General features: G+C 41.6%; 1 protein-coding gene across 1 annotated transcript in view; it reads left to right on the forward strand.

Annotated features, from left to right (window-relative positions):
* Positions 1 to 747: 747 nt before the first annotated feature.
* dock8 (dedicator of cytokinesis 8) overlaps positions 748 to 25,695 on the forward strand; it is a 58,614-nt gene continuing 33,666 nt past the window's right edge. The window contains exons 1-12 of the mRNA XM_052068435.1: positions 748 to 955; positions 9,222 to 9,321; positions 13,815 to 13,990; positions 14,734 to 14,805; positions 15,205 to 15,313; positions 18,780 to 18,989; positions 19,813 to 19,898; positions 20,350 to 20,416; positions 24,162 to 24,311; positions 24,722 to 24,802; positions 25,128 to 25,287; positions 25,370 to 25,506. Coding sequence (XP_051924395.1) covers positions 903 to 955; positions 9,222 to 9,321; positions 13,815 to 13,990; positions 14,734 to 14,805; positions 15,205 to 15,313; positions 18,780 to 18,989; positions 19,813 to 19,898; positions 20,350 to 20,416; positions 24,162 to 24,311; positions 24,722 to 24,802; positions 25,128 to 25,287; positions 25,370 to 25,506 — 1,401 coding nt within the window. The 5' untranslated portion in view covers positions 748 to 902. The remainder of the gene's footprint in view (positions 956 to 9,221; positions 9,322 to 13,814; positions 13,991 to 14,733; positions 14,806 to 15,204; positions 15,314 to 18,779; positions 18,990 to 19,812; positions 19,899 to 20,349; positions 20,417 to 24,161; positions 24,312 to 24,721; positions 24,803 to 25,127; positions 25,288 to 25,369; positions 25,507 to 25,695) is intronic.

A 25,695-nucleotide genomic window follows, 5' to 3' on the forward strand; every position in this document is an offset into this window, starting at 1 on the left:
TTATGTTATTAAATGTTTGTGCAAATTGGTTGGCGCTCTATTGAACCATTTAAACTGTATTTTATACCAATTATTTGTGCGTATTTTAGGGTCTTTTGCATATTCTTCCCATGCTTGTTTGGAATTTGCTTGAGTTCTCTGGCTTCTCCCCACATTTCAAAAACGTGTTTCTTACCATAACTGAAGACTCTTAATCAGTGGTTCTCAAACTTTTCCTACCATATACCGCCTAAAAAAGTAGTTAGCTCTTCGAGGTACCACCGTCATGACCAACAATAAAATACAGTCGACCATTAGGTCCAATTGTAATGAAAAAAAGACAGACTCTATTCCTAAATATACTGTATGTAATATTTTTGAAACATTGTGCAGCTTGAACATCAACACAGAAGTAAATATGCCAGAGTTCAAAAACAACAACAATAGTTAGAATAAGCGGTTCTGAAAATGAATAATAATAACAATAATAATAATAATAATAATAATAATAATAATAATAATAATAATAATAATAATAATAATACATTAAAACGGGTTTAACTGGCAAAGACGCTTCACACCTAATTTACTTAAGGCATATTTGGCGCTGTCATTTTCTTCACTTCTCTCTCTCGCTCTCTCTCTCTCTCTCTCTCATTCTGGCACGCCCGGGACCAGACCGGAAGTGGATTCATGAGCAGTTACTTCCGGATCTTGGAATCAAGAGGCGCGTGCACTCCTGAAGCTTGACGGCGGCGGAGCTTTTCTTTTAGCGCGGGGGCGGCGCCTCGGTGACAGGCGGGGCGGGCCAAGAGGAACGGCGGGCGGGCAGAACTCAGACGAACACACCGAAGACAACCGACCGGCGGCGGCGGTGGAGGAGCAGCGTCCCCTCCTTTTTTTCGGACTTTCAACCTCCTCCCATGGCTTCTGTGACCAGTGCGGAGCGACGGGCTTTTGCTTTAAAAATCAACAGGTAAAAACAAACTAACTAACCAGCACAAAACAACAACTCTTTTTTTTAATGTTATCGTGCAACTGTTTTGACCAGATGGAACGAGAAACGGGCACAGTCACATGTTGAAAGGGCAACAGGTTACTGCTGCCATCGGTGGTATACTTTCGTTTTCACGTGACTTTAGTATTCAAGTTAACTTTGTTGAATGAGTGCATGCATTACTACTATATCCTGTTGAATAGTTTAATGCATTGTCACTCTATCCTGTGCTGTGCCACATTAGTGATCATGCTATAATGCCCATGAGTGGGCATGTGCTCATAGTTCCTGCAGGTGTAGAGGAAGTCACGACTGTACATGGAAGTCCATTGTATCTTATGCTCAATGCTAACTCATTAAAACAACCTAACAGGGGAGCTTCCTGTGAATAACTGTCAATGCATGCGACGCTTCCCCCTTTTTGCAGTGAGACCTGTCATGGTTTTCAAGCATTGTGCCTTTATTGAGCCAAGTCACATACTGTATCTATCTCCAAAAAGCGCAAACACAAATTTATTATGTACTTTGTGCTATGCGGTGGAAACACATTTTATTGTTCCCCCTGTCACTGTAAGTGGCTGGCATAGATAGCCGTCTTTCTGTCCACCCATCCATCTTCTATCCCGCTTAGTGGTTGCGGGTGTGCTGGAGCATATCCCAGCTGACTTGAGTTGAAAAACAGGGTGAACCCTCGACAGGTTGCCAGCCACTCGCAGGTCACATAGACTGTATTCAAACATAGCAAATAAGCATTCATACCAAAAGGACTATTTAGAGTCTTCCATCAACTTATTATGGATTTTTTTTGGAATGTGAAAGCTGGAGTAGCAAAAGGAAGCCCGGGGAGAACAAACACACTTGTGCACAGATAGTCCAGAGCCCAGATTCATACCTTCAAAGTCATAACTGCGCCTGGCTTTGATGTTGAATATGAATGAAGCAGCAAAATGCACCGAGTGGATTTCACCACTTAATTCATATTCCACAAACAAAAATGTATCAGAATACTATATTCAGTGTAAGTGCTTCGGTGTACAGGGCACTTTTCACATACATCTGGATGAAATAGCGTTTGGGCAGAGTGCATCGAGTTATTAAGACACCTGTTAACTCTGTTATGTCAGCATTTTTTTTTCTAATTTCTCAGGGAATTATCCATTCATCTTAATGGGAAAAAAAATCCAGCATATAAAGGAGGCGAGTCTCTTTGCAAGTGTACAGTTTGGTGCTGATCCCAATCATGATTGTTCAGCCTTGGCAGAGGCTTGCACATTCCACCTTGCAACATGGGCATACAATGTGAGCAGAGTGCTTACTGTAACATTCATTCAAACAGCATTGTCTTAATCCCCCTTTCTGCCATTTGTTTATATATGTATGTCAAGTCAAGTCAAGTCAACAGAATTTATAGAGCACTTTCAAACAGCCATCGCTGCATACAAAGTGCTATACATGGAGCGATTTAACATTCACAATAAACAGTAAGAGAAATCGGTAATAAAGGCGGTAGAAAGCACCAGACAGTAAAATCAAGAACAAATCTAAGTCATGTTGAGTCGAACGCCAAAGAATACAAGTGAGTTTTGAGGAGGGCTTGGAAAGATGGGCAGCGAGGAGGCTTGCCGAATGTTCAGTATGTATATATGTATGTATATATATATATATATGTATGTATGTGTAGTGTGCTACAAATACTGCTACTGTCAAATTATTTCTCAATTCCAGGGGGAATGTACCACACTGACATTTTTTTTCATAATCCATGACACATCAACGATGGTGCTTTGCTGTGCAATGCTGAGCTCAGCTGCACAGGGATGTGAGAGGATTTTTGGGCCGCATTCTGAATCCAGTGATGAGCCAGCAGAGCATCTGCCTGCAGGGTGCTGTTAGGCCAAGGACGCATGCCAATCATATGCTCATTGATAGTGAAATGATCTTCCTAATTCCAATATATACGGTATATATCTATATATCTATTTCTCTCTCTCGATATACAGTAATATACTGTATATAGAGAGAGAGAGAGTGGTTCTCCAGCGCAAGACGAGTCTCCTCAGGTCAAATATATCGGTAAATCAAGTCATTTTCAGCTTTTTTTCTCAAAGGGCAGGAATGTTTCAAAAGAGTAAAAAAAAAAACAGCAAACAAAGGTAAAATTCCAACTGAAGTACATTTTCGAAAATCTAAACTTTTCTCCACGTTGCACGGGCTTCTCCACCTGTCTCATTCCAGTCTTTCCCTTTATCTTCTCCCTATCTTTCTGTTCCTTTATTTCCTCTCTTTTATAGCCAGCCCTACCTGCTTTAATCAACTGCCTGAAGTAGCCACACCTGTTGAGGTTGTGAGGCATGCTGGGAAATGTAGTGTCTGGGTTGTCGCGCATTTTCGCGTGAGGCACAGGCTTTTGAAATGGGAGGTAATGTCCTTCCACTACACTTGTCCATGTCAGGCCACAATATACTGTATAACATTTTAGTGACATTGTGTCAACACCAGAGGTGGCAGTAATTCAAAATATGTGTAAGTCTCAAATCTTAACCGTCACGAATGCCAAGTTAAAGTCGAATCTTTCATTTGTTTGAGCAGTGAAGATCCCAACCTTGAAAACTCGCAACCCCCCAGCCCCAACCTCCGCTGTATACTCAAAAATTACGAATCGCTGCAACTTATGTTCAACACGTATCACACGGAGAGAATGTTTCTATTGGTACAAAATTAATCCAACTTGTTTGTGGACAATGAGAATCCCGAGTATTCTCTCTTAGTCCCTTTCAGATGCATTGTGAAGGAACTGTTGTGTTCCTCTAGTTTCACTTCAGTTTTCCATCACAAAATGTTGGGGGGGGGGGGGTCATCATAAGCAGAAAAAAGGCAGAACGAAGAAGTGTTTGCAAATAAAGAGAAGTAGCATGGTGGTAATTATGAACATATGGTGTGAGGACAGCTGTGGATGTAGGACTTCCACCGTTCAATACTTTTTCAGTGAGTGGGGGTGGTCCAGATTGAGTTACATGGGATTTGACACCCTCCGCCCTCATCATAAAAATAAAAAAGACACCCAAAAATGTAATCTGAATTAAACTAAAGTTGACAAAAAGATTTGTTGGCTAGCTTCTGTGTATTTGCGTGCCTGCTCCCTGACAGGAAGCTGAGCTGCGATGGTGCTGATAGCAGTAAGGCCCATTAAAGTCTGGAGACATATGATAGGATGAGACGCACAGCGGGGGCATCCCTCCGCCGCAATCTTCTTCAAGTGAATGCCGCACCACCCCCTGTTATTCTTCCGCTTCCTCTTTGAATCAGATGACGGAAGGTGGTCTTTTTCGGGGAGGGGTTAGCTGTTTGCCTGGTTGGTCTTCGGCGTGGAGGCGACACCTACCTCAGATTTGACAATAATGCCAATCAAACCACATTTCCGCTAACCATATTTGGTTCTGTCCTCTTCGCGTTGTTCGGATTTCGTTGAATCTCCTTGGTTCTCTGGAAATGTGGTCATTTTTGGGCAGCGCAACGTAGTCGTGCATTTTGTGTCGGTTTCACAGTCGAGAGGTTCTTAGTTTGAATCTCTGCTTGTAAATTTGCACTGGTGTGCACACACACAAACAGTTCTGCATTTTCTTCGTTGCTGATGAAAGAAATGTAGTCGAATCCCAATGAGCAACATCCTATAAAATTGGCACACACCACAAATATGGCACACATTCTGCATCGTTAATAATTAAACGAGTGAAGCTTTTTCTTCCCTCTAAATCAGTGTATAATACTTTGTGTATCAAACCTCAGTGAGCGGATGCTACGAATTGTTAAATTCCATCATTCTGTCCTGGCAACGAATCTATTCCAACTTATTTCCAGCGTTAGGATTGACACCTACGAATAACAAATACTGATAATCAAGAGCAGATTTTCCCATTCAGACATCCAATCAGAATGCAGCATTTAGAGGAAGAAAGTTTGTCTTTGTGTGCGGCGTGGAGTGAGAGGGGATTTGTCACATATTCAGGAAGGCTTGCGCAACGATTGCAGAAATGCTGACAAAAACACACCATGTGCACACACAGCAAGTGCAGGCCTGCCAGCGTTGGACAGTGTGACGCAACAAAAATTAGCTGCTATTGGGGCTGAGAAATATGATGATTGTGGTCCTGACTCGTTTCGGAGTAGATTGGAGAGAACACATCAGTCTTGACAGACATCACAGAGTAATTGGTCGGGATAACCTCTTGGAGATATCCAACAATTTGGTGTGGAAACTCCAATTTGACCTGATTATCAGCCTAAGCAGTTGAGACTGAAATACTGCTGTCAGGACCTGTTTTTGTGTTTCTGTGGTTTTATTTGCTTTTCATTTTGTCCTGTTTTCTTTGTGTCCAGCTCCCTAAGCCACTCGTAGCATGTCCAGGAGTTCCTTGTTGTCTCATCACTTTGTTTTTATTTAGCTCCCTGATTTCTGTCTGTTTTTGTCAGGTTGTTACTGTTCCTGTCACTTCTTGTCACGTCTCTATTTGTGAGTCCATTCTCAGCTTTGGTTACTTACTTTCTGTCTTGTCTTTTTTGGACGTCTACGAATTTTTTTTTTTTTAATTCCATGAGCTTTTGTTTTATTTTTGGAAAATATTGTTTTAAATATGTCCTGAGCTCCTGCCATGCCTCGCTGCTTCCATGGACTTTTTGCTGTCACCACAACAACTCACAACAAGGAAAGAGTACGTGCCATTTTGCCTCAGTTGCTTTAACGTACAATTAAGAAGTAATTCAGCACACAGCTGACCAATTATTTCATTATTATGCCCACGTATAACTTTGTCTAAATCCAAAGCTTTACTCTTACCCCTTCTCGACATGTTTTTGTCGTCCACTATTTGTAACATAGCCTTATTGGTTTGTGTGACAATATAGAGACAACAATTTTTCCTAATGCTGTTGCACAATTCTTGTTTTCTAGAACAGTGAGCTGTCTATTTGTGAAATTTTCTTTGGGGTGTGTTTGATGAGGTCACCAAGAGACAAGCAGCGATATGTGTGACTACTTTTTGACTTAATCACTTAGTGTTACAGTCCTCTTATCATTTAAGTTAGTGTGTTTGCAATATCCATATTTTGGATATTTCTTGCACGGGAGCAGCCTGGCTTGCCGATGCGCTGCTGCTTGGCTGCGCTCAGCTTTTATTTTGGGACGACATCATCAAGATGAAAGGGAAAGTCGTCTGGGAAATGACTTTATGGTCATTCTCGAACGGGCTGACACAGCAGAATGATGAGACAAAATTGTTCTTTTTACTACGGTGGTTGTTTACTCCGCTTTTATTCAGCACTGTAAGGAACAAAATTAGCAGCACATTAGTTGAATTAGTAGTTGCCCAAATACCTGCCCGATAAATCTGCTTTTGAGGCTTTTCCAACCAAAGGGTCCAACGAAGACAATGCTGACAGGCTGCCTGTGTGCTGTGATGAAATAATGCTTGTGTGCTGCTGGCAAGGCCTGATTACTGTTTTACTTGCCTGCTCTTTTTATAGCCAAGCTCTTTGTGTTTTGAATGGTAGCAGAGCAACCGCAATGGGCGTGCTTGTGAATATGCTCAAGCACATGCAAATGATATCTTCAGTTTTAAAGTTTTGTATTGACATGAATATGTGTAAGGACTTTGTCCCGGTTATGGCTGTGGAACGTACAGTATATAGGCAGGACATCCGCACCACGCTTTGTGGTTTTAGTAGTATGGTTTGTTCCTTTAGAAGTGGAGTGCTAAAAACATTTCACCGGGCTTGCTTTGCTGCCTGTACGAGTTCAATGCGGTCGTCGTTTGATACACTGTCGTCAGGGTCAGAGAAAAACCCGACTGTCTTTCTTTTTCTCTTGGCTCAGTAGCTGCATAAGAGTGAAACTAGAGCATTCTATTCTTGCAATAAAGAGGTTGTCTACCTTTTTTAAATTTCTTTTTTCCTCCATATCTCTTCTAAATTGTCTAGTTCATTTAGTCAGGAACGATACCAGTCTCTGAAGAGCTTGCTGACGAGCTGATCATTTGAATCAGATGCGTTGGAGGAGGAAGAGATCAAAAAACATGCAGGAAAACGGCCCGTGCAGACCTGCGTTGCTCAGGGCTGCACTTGCAGAACAACTGAGTTAGTACCTACAAAGTTAGATGTCCCCAATGTCTTTTTTTGGGGGAAAATGGCGCTGAAAAGTCATACAAACACCCTCCTTCATGTATAATGTCAAAAAAACTTGCTTGAGCTCAATTCAGTGATCATTAAAAGACTCATTTGGTAGTGCAGAAGACTGTGACTTTTACCTAAGAACTTATTTGATGTTAGCAGAGGCAATATTCGCTGCTAGCATTAGCTGCAGCGGCTAACTTTTTTTTTTTTTTTTTACACTGTATGGCCATTAATACTTGGGAAAGGATTTTGAAGGAATCAGTTTAATCTCAATTTTTCCAATTGGAATTCTGTTGCTGCTGTTTTGCCTGTGTCATACATTTATTTAAACCTCTTCAGGATCTTCAGGTGCAGTTGGGTTCATGGTTAGGCGTAATCTTTCACACATTTGTGTACAAAAAGCTCTAAAAGGTGAGCTTAGGGTGTTGTTTCCTATTTCGTGCTTCCATCTGTCCACTGCTTGGGTGTCAATTATGGCTTAAAATATTTGCCCATGCTTGAAGCATGTGTATGAGGAGTTTGGTGACTGGGTGTGTAGTACATGTGTGTATACCTTACGTTTAACGCTTCTTTCCTGTATTCATTTGTGGGTTTCAAACGACAGCCGGAGTAGTGTTGATGACATGAAGTTCTAGCCTCGGACTTTGCCCGGAAAACGCGATCCTTTTCACCCACCCATGCATGTCCCCACCTTCCAAAGTGTGTTATGTCACTACTAAAATACCACTTGAAGTTGTTTCTAAGTGGAAGGGGGGGTCATATTGAAAGAGAGAGATCCAGGATTGAACACAATCTGCTCCAAGATGCTTGTCAACCTCTGATTCGATTTTGAGTCTATTTCAATGCAGTTTTGGCGAAATTAAAATTTTGTGTGACTAAAGAGGAATATTTATCTTGACTATTTTGGTTAAATAGAAAATGCATCATGACTAAGGTACTTGAGGAGTGTTACACTGGTAGTTCTCCACTTTGGACTGGGCTTATAGTGTTAATTAGCAACACTGTGGAGTTGTCCCTGTGTATTTGGAACCAGACATGGACAAGTGGGCAGTGCTGTGGTGTGGGTTCAGCACAGGCAAGGCCTGCCTTTATTGTGCCGTGGATATAAAAAGTCAACACTCCCCTCCCAAGTGCCAGCTTTTACTGTCTGTAAAAAAAAATAAAAATAAAAAAAAGATCATATGCAGTGGACCATCCAAAGTTCAAACACAATTTCTTAGATGATGACGGGTTACTTCCTGGCTGTTGTAATTTCAAAACAAATTTTCCCGTAGCCAATAACGGCAATTCGTTTCTTCAAGGCTTAAACTAAGGATGGAAAATGGATGAAAATCAAAACACGTTTTTAGAAACTTGCTTAATTGCAGAAAGATGAATACATTAATCAAATAATTATTAGTTGCAGGGCTAATATGTAATGTATGTACTTGTATAATACACAAAAATAGAAATAATAAAAGTCCTTGTAAAAACATTTGAACCCTTGGCTCATACAATTGTCTAGGCGTTTCCATTCTGTTTTAAAAGTGTGCCCAGCACAATGCCAATACGGTATTTATTCTCATTCGGGAAGCATCGAGGTGAACTGCAGCAATCTTTCTCTTTGATTTCTTCTTTTCACTTTCTGCCCTGCCCATTTTTTGGCAGTGTTTCCACACAACAAACCACACATGCACACCCACTGTATCTTCCCAGTGTCTTTGAATTGAACCCTCCATTGTAACGTCGTGTCGATTTTCTGCCGCAGGCTAACCCTTAAATCAGGACTCCTTATTTATTCCACGGGGCACCAACGTGACAAAGCCTCCACTGAGTTGTGCTTCTGTCGTATGGAGGGAACAAAAGTGTGAATGGAATTGCCATGGATCAGCAATTCAAACGAATGCGAGCAGGGACAATGGTGGCGCTGGAGTTGTTGCACTCATTAAGTCCTGTGACGTGCCTGTTGCTTGAAATATGCAAAAAATGTTTATATGAAACAATGTTCTTCTTGTGTATCAAGACAAGTTATTTGAAAGTCCATCAAATTCAGTGCATTGGCATGCTAACACTGACGGTTGCCTCCGTGTTTTAATTCCAGGCATTCGTCTGCCGAGATCAGGCGAAACTTCAGCGGAAACTATGGCTATTATCACAGACGGACAAACTCCAACGCCTCGACCACGACATATCTCACTGTGGTGAGTTGTCCTTTGTATCCTCTATGTTTGTCTATTTGCTCAGAAACTCGTGGCCCTCATTAATCTAATTGAAAAAAAGAGACATCCTGCATGCATGCGCGCATTGCTTGCGTTTGAAAAGAAACGGACGCTACACGATAACGAAAGAAATAGAGTAGCTGCAAAACGTAGATGTCAAAACGTTCTCATGCGATTTCACCTTAGTGAGCATCTAAAGGATGAACTCTTAACGGAGTATGTTGGGCCTTTTTGGGGACTTTTGGGATCACCATATTGAGAATGTTAAGCGATACGGATGAAAGGGCTCACTTCTCGAGCCCAATTAAACAATCTCCCACAAAGATCAATAATACAGGTGGTACCTTGAGATATGAGTTTGTTTCAATACCTGACCACACTCAGATCTCAATACACTTGCGTCTCAATTTGTCTTTTCCCATTGAAATGAATGGGGATGCAATTAAACCCTTCAAGTCAAGATGTCAATGTCAAGATAAATATTTGTCAAATGATGACTCCTATCTCAACTACTTAGTCAGGGCAGTCATATCTCAAAAGACCACCGCATGCAAATTTCTCCATTGTGGGACAAATAAAGGCCTTATCTCATTTTCATTACCGGTACCGGTAATTTTTTTCAGAAGCACGATAGACAGTTCTGGCTTTGAATTTGGAGCTTCCTCCCACATTCCATAAACAGGCTGAGTGAAGATTCTAAACTGTTCTTACGCAGGGCCGACCCATGAATATTGAAAATATGCACACACAAAAACACACACACATACAGTATATATGAAAATAAATTAGAAAAAAACATCGCTAAGCATACAAAGGTGGCACGGTGGTCGACTAGTTAGCACGTCGACCTCAAAGTGCAGAGATGCAAGGTTAGATTCCGTCTCCGGCCTTCCTGTCAATATCAACATGCATACCCTTCTTCACACTTGGGAGATTCCGTCTGTAAAGTTGGCGACAAGCTGAGCGACTCCGGCTCTGTGAAGCTGACGGGATGATGCGCAGTAATCCGTTGGAGGGATTTGTTCCCACTCTCGCTCCTGTGAACCCTCTCTTCTCACTTTTATTTTCTGTTGCTGCCCTTCCTCTCCACATTCGCCGACCTACATCTCGCTCGAGTCGACCGAGTTTTCCAAAGCTCCGAGGCGGCACTCCTGACACTCACGATCAGTGACTGAGTGTGCTCCATGCCTTTGATTCCGCCCCCTGACACACACACACACACACACACACACACACACACACATACACACTCTCCCCAGTGAAGAACCTTGAACGAGTCAGCTGACAGGCTTTCGGGAGGATGCCTCGCACCATTCATCTATTTTGCAGCTCACGGCGGCGTGCTACACGGTTAATCCTTAACCTGCTTGGGAAGTGGGTCAGAAGCTAGGCTTGATGGGGGTCTGCCTACCTTGCAGCTTACACGGGCAAATCTTTAATATGGCTGGATTTGGGATGTGGGAGTGGGATTTGTAATACCATAATCTCTGGGATGATAGTTTGTTTGTTTTTGGAATTCACTCCATGGCTTTTTCTCATTTTTTTTTTTACAACTCTCATGACAAACAGATCCCTCCATCAATTTTCAATAGCTCTTGCTCCTCGTGATGTTCGGATGTGAGCTGGAGCCTATCCCAGCGTGAAGCTCCGTACACCCTGGATCAGTCGCCAGTCAGTCAAAGGGGACTTAGAGACACACACATTCACACCTATTATTAAGTGTCTTCACTGTACCTATTTAGCATGTTTTTGGAATGTGGGTGGTCGTCAGGGTACCTGGAGGAAACCAACGCAAGTGCAGAGAAAACATGTCAACTCTCCGCAGAAAGGCTCGAGCGGAAAATTGAACCAGAACCTAAGAGCTGTGAAGTAGAAGTGCTAACCACTAGGACACCGTGCTTAAATTAACAAGAAAAGTTGCATGTGTTGATGTGCGCGTGTATGGTTTCAGTTAATGGATGAAGGGAGGGCTTGCTGATGTCACTTCCTCTTATGCCTTGCGGTTTGTCTGAAATCTCCTGTTAGGTGGGTTCAAGGCTCAATTTAAAGTCTTTACGTCAGCCAAAGAAATGCATGATTTGAGAATGTCGAACCCTGACCCGCTGTGCTTTCCAGCTTCTAGGAATATGAGGATAATATTTAAGAGGATCTGCATCGTGGCTTAGTTTCAATAAAAAGAAGCCAGTCCCTTGCAGTGTAGGTGCACACTGTCACTTCACATATCCGGCATGCGCCATTTTGCGCGCTTCCCCTTTTGAGGCACTTTTCACTTGTCAGCGGGGTAAGTGCACAGCGTTTCTCTATTAGCACAAATAAGGATGGCCATGCTCAAATTGTTTGGATTTTACTTCAATTGTTGAAATGATATCATTTTGCTTGCGCTGTCATATTGAATGTTGATCTTCTTAAATCTTATGTATTGAGCTTTTTCAACAGACTTTTTCTGAGTTTGGCTTCACTTTTTTAACCCTTTTCGATCCACAGCCAATACACAGACAATACTAAGAGTCCGCGTTGCTCGCACATAGCAACGTGCCGTGATCAGAGGCATGCATACATTTGCATTCATTTCTTTTAGTTTGCCGCCACACTTGAAACTGAGTCGACGGCTACTATGCAGACAGTGTTGTTGACCTGTCATCAGAATAGAACCTTTAAGCTTGCATCTGTTCCCAATGATCTGCCTCCTGAGCATTAATACTCGTGCCTTGCCTTACAATTTGCTGCTCAAAAACATGCCGAAGGATTGACTGATGTGCAGCAACACGTCTGGAGGTAAATGGAATTTACTTGGCGCTCAATTGTTGGCTTGAAGCGGTGACTCATCATGTTATGTTTTTGCAGTCATTTCTGCCTCCTCTCTGTCTGTTAACTGAGTTGAGGTATTTTTACAGTTTCATTAGCACTCTATTTTTATTTCATCTCATCCTCCATTTCCAATCTCAGCCTATCACCTTCAGTGCTCAACATGGATGCAGAGCCCGTTTGAAAAGTGAACTTTTGATGCAATACTCAAGGTTCGAGAAGCTTTGTAATTTCTGCAGTTGGACGTACAGACAATTGAAAAAAAATATTTCTGGACTGAACCAGAGTGCAGAAATAACGAGGAAAATACCTTTGTAAATAGCTATTTAAAAAAATAGATGAATAATAAAAACAAGTGCAAATACAAAAGTGAATCGTGTTTGATATGACAATATAAATCATCGTAGAAAACAATAACAATATTACCTTTGCGCGATTGCGTGACCACAAGAACAATTGGAATTGGAACAATGCAAGTGAATGCAAAAAAGTGGATTAATTAGTAAATTAGAATTTACTTTATCGAAAACACAGCCTTGCGAGGTTTTGCGTGTACTTGTTTTTTCAGCATTAAAAGTAAGTACACAACTTTTGTGTATTTTGTAGTAGTCGATACTGTAGGTGAATTTTGGTTCTGGAAGGAAACCGGGTGTTCTAAAAAAATCGGTTGGGGCGTACAGGTACTCATTTGTGTTTAACTTTAGCACATGAAACACTTAAGGAATGAGTGCCAAGTGTGTATTGCAAAAATGAGTCACACATCATACTTTTTAAATTATTCTAAATTGTTACACAAGTTTAAAATGAAGTTAACCTCTCTATGTAAAAGCAAGAAAACACACCACCTTAACTTTGACCTCGGCGTCTTACAAAATTCACAGTTTCAAGTTATTTGGCTTCATCTTCTGGATGACATTGTCCTGTACTGTCTGCTGATATTTCCGACATCAGCTAATTGTCATTAGCCTGCACACTTTCCACGTCCATTTTTTTTTGGGGGAGGGGGGGGGGTTTGTTTCAAACGCACCTGCTCTTTATGTATAGCCTCCCCCCATCTGTGTTCTTTTAAATACCACCTGGAGTTAGGTTCATTGGGTTTATGGATGATTTTGGATGCTATGTTCCAAGCCCTAACTCTCTCCTGATGAAAGACTCTGTGCAGAACATACAGCAAGAATGACTGAGTTGTACTGTTCGAGGTTTCAGCTAAAAATAGAACCGTCTGTCTAATGCAAGCCACTATGCTCCAGTTTTTCTCGTTTGTTTTTGTTGGACAGGTAAGAGGTAGCAGAAAATGGCCTGTTTTCTGAGAATAGTCAAATAGTGTTTGTTTTTTTTGCAATCCTCATTAAATGAATAACTCAACTGACTTCAAATCTGTCCAGTTGGTTCTAGTCAAACTGATGAATGTGTGTTGGTATATTGAACAGGGCAGCGCGGTGAAATAGTGTTTTGCACATATTGCCACTCAGTCCAGAGGTTAAGTGTTTAAATCCCGAGATTCATGCTCTGTCAAACGTAACCGTAAACCGTAACGTAGACTCAAACTCAAGCATCAACACTGTGAGGCAGACACAAATTTTCAGTGTTGCTTGGAAACATACTGTTGAGAAGAAAAAAAATAAGAATTTGCTTCTGTTTGTCCTAAACCTCTCGATTGGGTTCCTCAGCCACAGTCATACGACGCGGTGGATCCTTTGGACCTGGAGGAATTCCTGATGTCGCAGCTCCGCAACGGCGACTCTGCCCTGATGCAGGAGCTTGGCGATTTCCCCGACGATGACCTGAAGGTGGAACTGGTGGAGAAGGAGTGTCGCACCGTCCGGCACCCCGTCCCTGACGACGGGTGCGTCACCGCCTCACATACGTGAGACAGTAGAGGAATTGTACAATAGGATTGCTAGGTAGCCGAATAGATAGATACACCCAAGCAGAAAGATTCATCTTTTCAAATCGTATCGAGACATCTCATTAAAAAATATCAAACACGCTGTAAATCTATTGAGTCACGTTGATCTGATTGGAATATAAAAGTTAAGGCTGCAGAAGAAAATATGTTTACCTACTTTCTGTCAATGTGAAAATGTACACTCACACAAGTAAATATTTAGGATGAAAAAAGTCTTTATATGCCACATTTTTGTTATATAGAAAATATTATTTTGTTATATAAAAAGATATTTTCCACAATTAATGGGACCCAACTGAAAACAAAAATCAAAACTGCCCAAGCAGGGAGGTAATAATAAAGTACTGCGTTAATGGTATTGCATACTTGAACAGCTGAACTTGATTTGAGGTTAATCACAGGCACTTTACATGATTTAGAATGTGATTGGTGACTTCTGAACACAGCTACACTCTGTTACAAAAATGTGTGCACCTTAGATTATTTCCCTATTTTGGCTTCCCTTCTATTAAAAAAGTTTCTTTTTTTTCATTTGGTTGTAAGTCATGTTAATGGTGGAAAAAGTCGAAAAAGATGATCACAATAACGTGGCATTGAGCAAGAATGTGAAGAAGGTTGACACCCACCGAGCTTTTCTTCCTGTCGGTGTGTTATCATTCCATCTTGTCTCTATTTTGCAGAGTGGAGTTGGATCCCCACGTGAGAGATTGCGTCATGAGTTACACCCAACCTTGGCTTGTGGTGTCTAGAAGGTCAGGCCTTTTAACTCTTCTCATTCCCTCGACTTTCACAAATATATTGGCTTTTAAAATGATGAAATTGGCTGGGGAGTTGAATTGAGGGTGAGGAGCTGGGGGCGGGGGGGATAACACGAAGCAGAATTTGCAGGCTTTTGGACTATATTCTCACCAGAGAAAAGAACGACTGTAGACACTGGAGAGGTGACACATATTTGTGAACAGGAAAACGAGATAAAATACTGCACACCTCCGATTTGAGACATTAACACGGCTGCTATCTTAGTTTACAAGACTTTGATGTATGGTTATCTCCGCCGATTACAAGTGCAGAGGTGTATCAGCCGTAACCATGCGTGTTGTTTCCAGTGTGTGCATCACTCTCTAACTGTGCGTGGTTGTGTGTCCTCAAAGGTGCCAAGGTGATGGCTGGAGTGCATATTCGGATCGGGCCGGCCTGCACAAGCTCCTTCAGAAGCAGACCTTTGAGTCTGACATCCAGTCACTCAAAGACAACACGCCAGTAAGATCCAGGACACACTTTTGCAGGAATAGGCAATCGTGCTTTGTGCTTAATCATAGATGGGCCTGATCATGTTTTGATGAGGGAAGAAAATAGTTCAAATGTATTTAAAATACATAAAACCGGCAATTTAAATACAAAAATAATTCATTCAATTTTATATTACTAATAATTGTGTTGCTTGTATTTTTTTAACCATTTTAAAAAATAAAATAAAATAGTTAAATGTGTATATACGGGATATACAATTGATAAATTTTATATATATATATATATATATATATATATATATATATATATATATATATATACAGTATATATATATATATATACACATATAATATGTGTGTGTGTGTGTAATATGTAATAATAATTAATTAGTTATATTTAGCGCGTTGTTTTTTATCGCGTCGATCTAAATTTTAATCTCTGACTTTATTGTTTCTGTAGGTGGGTTGCCTTTTTCTAATATCCCTTTAAAACGAAAATAGGGCTTTCTCATCAAATAGATCAAGATTAATTAGATCAATTAATGACAGATAATAATTAATTAATCTTACCTTTTTAATCTCTTGACAGCACTAATACTGTATATAAATAATTATTTAGTTTTAGTTTTTTAACAAAACACTGAGCATTGTTATCAGAAAAACTCAGTGCTGCTCTGCTTACTGTTTTGCCCAAGATGATCGTGTCATATGTAAATAACTCGGCGTGAGGAGTTTTTTTTTTTTTTACGTAAATAAGCACGATTGTTATGTAGCATATGACCCAAAGTGCAGAGTCAGTCACACAGACACATTTTCAGAAATAAAGTCCCACTACCATTAATACCAATATTTACTTTTGCTTTTTAGTGTTTAATTTCACATTTGATGGGTGGGAAGGAACTCCAGAAAGCCAACTGTGGTATTTGCGTAGAAGCTAGTCAGCATCTATCAGCAAGTAAATATTTCATATCATGTCCCCGCAAGCTGCTCAAACTCAGCTGTAAGAGCAATGAGACTTGAGGGAACTTCAGCTTTAGATAATAACCTCTGTCATGCAGGCAAGAAGTTCCACTCTTGACTCATTCATGTCCTTCTACATTGTGTAATCCCCTGACTTGCCTCTCAGCTGTTGTGTCACGCTACTATTGTGTTAGTCACTTCAAATTCTCCATGCGCCCGCCAGACTTGAGCGCGACAACAAGTCTAGGTTAATATCCAGCTCAGCTTGCCAATCATGGTCAAACCCTGGGTTGCGGGGAATTGCTGAAGCCTATCACAGCTGACTTCGGGCGGAACTGGTTGCCAGTCAATGGCAGGGCACATATAGAGATAAATTACCGTTAACACCCACATTCACACTATCTCTGAGTGGGAACTGTATCCCACGCTGCCGGCACACAAGTCCGGCGTTGTGTAACACTATACCATCAGTGACTCCCTGAGGATTTATATACATTTTTACTTCCGTGTGGCTCTACAACGCGTGCGTAGTCAGTAAACTCCAATTTGCTGCCTTTGATTCTAATTTGTTTGTGAGGAAGCGGGCCTGAATTTTATTTCGAGCAGCATCACAGTCCATACTGATCAAGGCTTGAGAGGGAGATAACACAGAGGGGTGGAGGTAGGGTTTGAAAGAGGACAACACCGCTGTGTCTTTCTGCTCGAGTAGTGAGGCTGGGAAATGTGAAAAAAAGAATGCCACAAAAAATCAACTTCAGATCTTAACAAAGTTTTGCCCTTGGTTTAACAAGTTTGACTTTTTTTTTCTTTCATCTGGAATTTACTTTATTTCTCCTGATACCAAGCTAGCTTTGAAATTGTTTCTCCTCAGCATTAACGTCCATCAACTACTACCCCCCTGGCGGACCTGACAATTTGATGGATGAAAGTAAACGCAATTTTTGGGCACAAGTGGTGTCACACAATTTTAGTGAATTTGATCAAGATTCTGACAGACGGGCAGACAGATTCTGAGCTTTGTTGATATGTATGGTGGATGTCAACATGTTTCCAATCATTCAATCAAGGCTTTGTTCACACCCATAACAGCGCAAATGCATTTTTCAGACTATGATTGTTTTGCAAAAATACCAAAAGAAATAAAACCCATGCACACAGTTAGACTGCTCTTTGTGATCGATCGAAAAAAAAAAGCATTTGTATTCACCTCTTCCTCTGCCTGCCACTAGCGTCATTTTCTGTCCAGTGATTGGCGGGTGGTCTGTCAAGGGTGTATGTATGTATCGCACTTCTCAACCTTAAGCTACCTATGAACTGGCTAATGAAAACATGGTTCTTCATGTTATAGTGAACTATCTTCTTTTAACTACTTCCTCGGTTCCCTTTATTGGCCCTCAACTGGGATTGGGTGCCAAGTTCCCATTCTCCTTTGTCTGAAATTGCCCAACACTCGGCCTCTCGGCCATAGACAGCGCCAGCCAATCGGCGTCCTCGCCAACCCTTTAACCCACTCTTGTCAGTCCATCTCTGCCAGAGCCGCTTAATCACCCAAACCAAAAAGGCCTTTATTGGAGTGGCCAGCTTCCCATGATCTGCATGCCAGATAGAGTGTGACAGTCAAAAGAAGAACGGGGCGATTGTCCTTCGGCACATCACGGTCCGTTTTGCTGTCACGGCTTCTGGATCGTGGTGCGATGCACAGACAGTTCTTGACAGGGGGAATATGGGATTGATGTGTGATGGGAGCAAAAGAGACAAGGACAGCCCAAGGGCTAGCTAGTATGGCGAGAGGTTCAAAGACAAGAGCAGCATGGCTATGCCTACGGATACTGAGTAAATCAATATGATGACAGCATTGCCCTCTTGAGAGACTTCCAACTTGTGTGCAGCGGTTATTAATTGGCATTAAGTCTAATGACCATCAGGACCAACAGCTCAGTGGTTTAGTGGTTAGCACATCCACCCCAAAATTATGTGTTTGAATCCCAGCATGGCCTTCCTGTGGAGAATTTACATGTTCTCCCCATGCTTGTGTGGGTTTGCCCCAGTTTCCATCCACATTCCTAAAACATGCGTTAGGTCCAAGAAGTAATGCAAATGAAACACATGACCGGTTCCGCAAAAGATACAAATAATAATTGGGTACATTTTTAAGTAGCATAAGGCGAACAGGCAATATACTGATGTGATTATTCATTCATAGCAAACACAAACATGCTAAATGTTCAATTTTGAAACTGTTTTTAAAGTATACGTTGCCAGAGCTCCTTTGTATTTATTTGGAGATGTCATTGGAGACCACAATCTTTTCACCTTGGCAAAAGTGTGGGTGCTTCCCTCTGTGCCTTTGGAGTTGCTACTCTCGGCAGGATAAGTACACCCCGCTCATACAGTATCCCATCCCCTCGACATTTTAACTACTCTTTTATTCCCTCCATTGTCACATTCATCCCTCAATCCTCTTTCTTTCTTTCAACCTTTGACCCTCCCACCCTCTCTTTTTGCCATCTGCCCAGGTCAAGTCTCCGACTCTAGCGAGGTTGAATGATGACTCTGGCCGCACGCTGACCTCCTCCGACTTCAACTTGCGCTGTTTGACTCCAGATCAGAGGGTGGCCGGGCTGCTTGCCTTCAGCAGTCCCGAGGAACTGGACCGCTTCAACCAGGAGAGCCGGCAGGGCAACAGACACCCTGAGGTTTTTGCGCTGTACCCACCCGTTGACGAGGTGAGGCCTTGGCCATAACTTTTACGGATGTGCATTTTTCCAATAAAAGATCAAAACATATTAGGATACTTGGGATGTAATATGATTCAACGACAGATTAATTAATTAGATTTTTTTAAAAATTATTTTTCAAGTGCAATTGAAAATATTACAATTCCTATTGTTTATATTTATTTATTTGGGCGGGGTTTTTTTGTTGTTGTTTTTTTTTGGGGGGGGGGGTTAAACCCCTACCAGATTATATACTCATTTGCATTCTTTGCCATGGCCCAAGGAAGGAAAGGAAAGGGAAAAAACTTCAGTGTAATATAAAGCATTTATTCATCATTGAACAAGTCTAACTTGATTTTATTTTTAGTAACACTGTTGCTGCTTTCAAAACTTATCATAGAAAAAAATGCCACTGAAGGCAATCGGTGCTGGTATCGATTAGCAAACTCACACAAGGACCACACAAGCAGCCGAGCGGCTTTCTGTACACAATGAAAGTTGCATGTGACCACAATTGCATGTTGACAGATCGCACCAAAATCGTTTAGTAGCCGCCAAAATTAACTTATGGCACAGGTGAACGTGGATGTGCAGAATCCTGCAGCTGTCATGTTTTATTCCAATTTCAATGACATCATTGATTCATGATCCGATCCAAAGTCAAGCTTTAATGCATGTCGTAGACTGTGCCAAAGTGTCAAACAAATCACCTCTCGTTGCTAAATAAAGTGGTATTTTTCTTACCTAAAGACACACATTTAGCAACGGAATCCGTCTCACTCCTGCTCTTTTATGCATACTTTCCAAAAGTAATACTTCTCTCGTGTTCCAGGAAGACGCAGTGGAGATCCGACCCGTACCCGACTGCCCCAAAGAACACACTGGAGACCGCATCCTGATCCGATGCCAGGCCATCAAGTATGTTGAATATTTTTGGATGACTTCAGCAGCAGATGGTTGTATTAATATGAAAACTAAGGCCATTTTTTTAACCCATGCATTGCACATTCTTGGATATTGTGTCCATTTGTGGCTCCAGGCAGAATACTTGGCGGCTGTTGCATCCGCCCCTCCTCCCCACACTAATTTACAGCATCTCCTCACTCTCTCAAAGCATTTAAAAACACACAAACACAACCTTGTCCTCCTTATAACCCACTGACGTGACAGATGTTTGTATTTCCTGAATTCATCCCCTCACTTCACACCACAAAGTGCTTCCAGATACAACAAAGACTCAAAGCAGTCACACAGAGCTGGGAGAAGTAGAATAGAAATACGATACGAGAATGGCACCGGGCGAAACATCAATTAAATATCAGCACGTTCCAGCGCTGGAGTCGTTTCTGAATGATTCTTTTCTTCTTAGGTTCGAGATTGACATCGAGCCCATATTTGCCACCATGGCCTTGTATGACCTGAAAGAGAAAAAAAAGGTAAGCAAAGTGACTCGAAACAATCACGATGACCTTGAGCAGACAATGCTTCAAGTCACATCACAACAAACCAAGAAGCCAAAGATAAAGTGAAACGCACTTTGAGGTAGTGGTCTCGTGAGATCTTGCTTGATATCATTATTAGCGTCATTAGAATTTTTATCCCATTTTCCAGTTACATAGGTGGCGCTCACACTTATTTTAATATCGAGTGATGTTGTTATTACCACCTCCACACCCCACCCCCGATTTATTATTGCGTGCCATGTCTCTCCTGATTTTCTGCATGTCTTTAGACACTCAAGTCAGTCAGGGATCAGTGTAATCTACAACATGTTTTGCCTCTATCACTACTAATACTGTGCAGTTTTTTTTTCACCCCCAGCCGGCTACTTTGAGCTATGGCTGTTTGCATGGTTTGGAGGATGGATTTCGCTGGGAGGTTTTGTGGGTGAAGAGGCTGGAAGGATTTAGCTTGTGCTTATGAGCTGGTGGAGATAGTGTGATGGGGTTTTATGCCATTGGCCTGGCCCTCTTCTGACCGCCCTGTCAAGTAGAACTGATGCTGATGACTCTGATTTTGGCTGATGGGTCTAACAGAGCACAAAAGCAGCGATATGTAATAACTGGACCTAAAAATAACTATTTTTATTCTACAGTTGCTTGTAATGAGGAGACTGGCCATTCAAATCTCTGTTCTTGTATTACCGTTCCTGTTCAGAGTTAGGTGGAGCAATTTTGTTTTACTCTACACCTGTGATCTATCATTTTGGTGGACCAGCAACAACTCCCCTGGTGTTAGCATTAGCACTAGTGCTAACATTACTGTCACAAGCTCATAATTAGACTTCTATAAACTGGAAATTGGTGGATCATCCAGGACAGAACATCTTGCTAATATTACAATACAGCAAACCTTTTTTTCACATGCTAAAATGAAGTGGTCTATAATTTGGATGGACCAGCCAGGACACATCTCACATTCGCTTTAGTATCGGTAGTAGCGTTACAGTATATTTGTATGCAACACTGTACAATTCATTTATTTATTTATTTCGGCTTGGAAATTCACTCTGACACCTATGCACAATTCTGAGAGTGATTGTGTTCGGACAGGTAAAGTGCATTCCGCACCCTTTGAATTACGAATGCAATGTTACAGTTACTGTTAAGGAGCTGTGAAATTGTGCATGAGAGAAACGATTACATTTTTGCAGAACATTTTTTCCTGACCCATTTAGTGTTCCGCTTTCCTGTTGCCTTACTGCTCTTGTTTTTCCCCTCCAGACTACTACATCCCTCTACTGTACGTCACACTTTCTTCTGCCTTTATGATGTCTGTTTGTCATTTCCTTGCATCCATATCTCTTGTTTGCCTTGTGGGAATTCCTGCGCTTGTGTTTGTTTTTTTGTTTTCTTTTGAGCTCACAGTGGTTTTATTGCTGTTTGGCATCTGAGAAATTGGCTACAAATATTCACATAATTCCACATAATTCTCTCCTTATTAAAAATGGGTCAGTGATGTGTTCCTGCTAAGTGGACGTACAGTGCTTGACCCAACAAGAGGCCTACAAAGGGCAACAGGAGAACCACAAATATTGAAAAATTTGGAGCATGATCCAATTTGTTCGAATGTTGAAACATTTTTCGCCCCACAAGAAATAATAGAAGGCAGCATGGGGGGGCTAGTGGTGGTTAATTAGCATGACTGCTTCATAGTGCAGTGGTTCTGGGTTTGGATCTCTGGTTCCTGTGCCGAGTTTGCATGTTCTCCTGGCTTTCTCACACATTTCAAGAACATGCATGTTCATTGAAGATTGAAAATTGTGGATAGGTTTGAATGTGAACGTGAGTGTGCATGGTTGTTTGGCCGTATGTGCTTTATGTCATCTGGACAGCGAACCTAATGAGAACATGCTCTGTGGAAATTGGATTGATTTTGCAATTTATAATTGATCGATTGATTGATTGATTATATGCATCTGATTATTTTATAAAACATGTTTTTTACTATGACTAAAGAACTGGAAAAAAGGATTGACCAGGCAGTGAAGAAAGGAAGGCAGAGAAGTAATTTCAAGCAAATAAAGAAGGATGCAACATGAATAGCAGGTCTGAGGGAAGGAAAGAAGGTAGGCAAAGAAGGCAGAATGCACGTTTAAGCAAAGCAAACAAAGATGCAAAATCAAGTCTCATGAAAGAAAGGAAGAGAGGGTGAAGGAAAAAAGGCAGGAAGGAAGATGGAAGTGAAGGAAGTAAAATAAATCTCATATGGTGTGGAAGGAAGGAGGTAGAAGAAAAAAATTTATTGGATGCATGAATAAAAAGCGGGTCTGAGGGAAGGATGTCAGGAAGCAACAGATGCCAGGAAAAAAAGCAATTCTGAGATGAGGAAAGACAGTAGAGATGTTGAAAAACAAGGATGGAATTTGGGAACAAAGAAATAAAGGCAAAAAAGCTGGGTCTTGCAACAGAGGAATGCAAGTAAGAATGCAAAAATAAAAAGCACAAGTTGAGTTCAGGAAAAAGGAAGGTCAGACATACTGGAGCAAATAAATACCCGAGGGGCCAAATTTAAAAAAGGAGCAGGCCGGTAGGGCAGACTTCTTCTTACGTGAATATGTTTGTCATTAACCGTGAGGTCACAACTCAAGCGCTCTTGTTTGACGCCTTTGTTCCGCTTCGCAGAAGATCGATGCTGACGACTCCATGACCACACCCCTCGCGTCTGTTGCCTTTGGCTTCCTGTAACATGACCTGTTATCAACACGAGGTTTTCATCTGCACACAGAGTGACAAAACCAAGCGTGTCACAGGATTCATGGATACGATTTGACATCTGGTGCTTTTTTTGGAGGGGGGGGGGGGGGAGACAACCACCAAATCTACTGCAGTGCTCTGTGTGGCTGGCCCTCTTGGAAAGAAGCCCAGTGAGGGGGGAAAAGCCGAGCATCACAAGCATCACATGACCGGCACATGTGGCTTTGTTCATAGCCTGAGGTCGTGATGATAATACTGCAGCGGTTTATGCGAGAAGCATAGTCACAAAACCAGCTTACAGTATTTTTGCCGGTGCTGTTCATTTTTTAGGAGCAGCACACACATGACAAATCTAAATTGTATGTTTGTGACATTTGTCTTCCTGCAATGTCAACATGCTCCAAGGATGGGCTCTATTTCTGTAGCCGTCCCATCGGCTCAATCAATTGGCGTGACGTCTTTGGACGGGTGCTTCACTTTATTTGCAGATTGGTGTCATCAGACAATGTGGCGTAGTCATCGAGCAGCATGAAAATTAAGTACGGGTTGACACACGATCAGGCCAAAATTACCAAAAAGCAAATGTGTTTATCTCTTTCCGCTCTTTCAGGGGGAGCTTAGCTAAGATTCAAGACTTCAGCTCTGTTTCCTCTTTCTGGCTTTGGTATGTTTTGGCTTGACACTCTTTCTGGTTTTAAATTTTGGCTCTGGCTTTCCTGTGTGGAGTTGACATCTTCTCCTGGGTTTTCTCCGGCATTACTAAAATATTCAATCTCAATATACAATCTCATATTTTGGAACAATTGCCCCCCCCCCCCCCCCCCCCCCCCCCCCCGCCCATCACCAAGGTCAACTGGGGTACCGTAGCTTCCAAGTCACCATAAAGTCGAATGAGCACCATGGCTGTAGAAAACTGATCACTCTCTGCGCTCTTATTTGAGGTTGAAATGATGCTCAACCCAGTCTATCCTCTTTTTTTTTCCAGATATCCGAGAACTTCTACTGTGACCTGAACACTGAGCAGTTTAAAGGCTTCCTGCGATCGCACACTCCTCACGTCGATCCCTCCTCACTGGCCCGGTCGGCCATCTTCTCCATCACCTACCCTTCGCCTGACATCTATCTGGTCATCAAGGTGAAAATGGGATCCATTGACAGTGGTTATGTGACTTTTTACAGCAGTAAAGTAAAGTACCAGTATCATGATCAACATTAAACTCATCCTTGCATCCTATGTTTTTTTTTAAGGAAGAAAATGTTCTTACATGATGATAAAATGTCAAATGTATTGTACATAAGTTAAATAAGAACTGTACTGAAATAAATCTTTGAAAATAAACTTTTTTAGCCATTGTAATTTTATAAACACGTCGCAAATGTAATTAATTATGTCTATGCGTACCACTAAAGGTACTTTGAGAATGATTGAAAGAGGATAGCACAGATATGCTGTGTTCCTTCTGGTTTTAATGAGGGTGTTTTTTCCCATTGAGTCTTTTGGATTCAAATTTATCAATCTAAGGAGTTTTGTACTTTTTGTTCCAGATTGAAAAGGTTCTCCAGCAAGGCGAGATCGGTGACTGCGCGGAGCCTTACATGACGCTGAGGGATTGTGAATCGTCAAAGGTAACGTAGGCCGTCGGAATACGCTAAAATTGTTGAATTGGTAAATATTAAATGCTACACTTTAATAAAATTAAATATTAAATATACACTTACTAGGGATGGCCGTAAAAATAGATTGAGAAATTGAAGAAACTGTCCAACTTGGGAAATGGTTAGCGCCGCATGCCTAGCTTTCTTTTTTTCTTTTTTTTTTTTTGGCACGCTGTGCAACTACTCAGGGATTGTTGCGAGCAGAGAAAATGAGGAGATCCTTCGAAAGAACAACAAACAGTATATGATTGTAGGCTATGTCACATTTGAAGAATTTGTGCTTGTGTCCTTGCAGAACAAGGACAAGCTGGAGAAACTGCGTGGCCAAGCCGAGGCCTTCTGCCAGAGGCTGGGTCGCTACCGCATGCCCTTCGCCTGGGCCACCGTCAACATCATGGAAGTCATCAGCACTGCCGCCATTGACCGCGACATCACCGACTCTGACAGCATAAAAGGTGTGCGCCCCACCCGCTCCCTTCTTTGTGTGTTTTCATTTGACCTAGATGTTTTTTTGGGGGGGGGTTTGGTCTCCATCAGGGAAATCCAGCAGCATAGATCGTAAAATGCAGCTGCCCCGGAGAAACTCAGAACGTTTCAGCACTTTCGACGAGCAGCCGTGTAACATCTCTGCTTTCAAGCCTGCCACTATCACCATCAGCACCATCTTCAAACAGGTCTGGCTTCCAAAATACAAAAAAAACAAAAAAAAACTAACTCTATTGCTAGGCTGAGATGCATCATGTCCCGTAAAAAAGATTGTTAACCTTCCAAATACATTCCGTTTAACACATAACCATGTTTGGCATCCACATCAAGCAACTGCAAAAACAATTCAAGCTATTCAACCTCGGAAGGAGTTTAAA

This window comes from Hippocampus zosterae, chromosome 6 (assembly GCF_025434085.1).
Source record: "Hippocampus zosterae strain Florida chromosome 6, ASM2543408v3, whole genome shotgun sequence".
Classification (NCBI taxonomy): domain Eukaryota; kingdom Metazoa; phylum Chordata; class Actinopteri; order Syngnathiformes; family Syngnathidae; genus Hippocampus; species Hippocampus zosterae.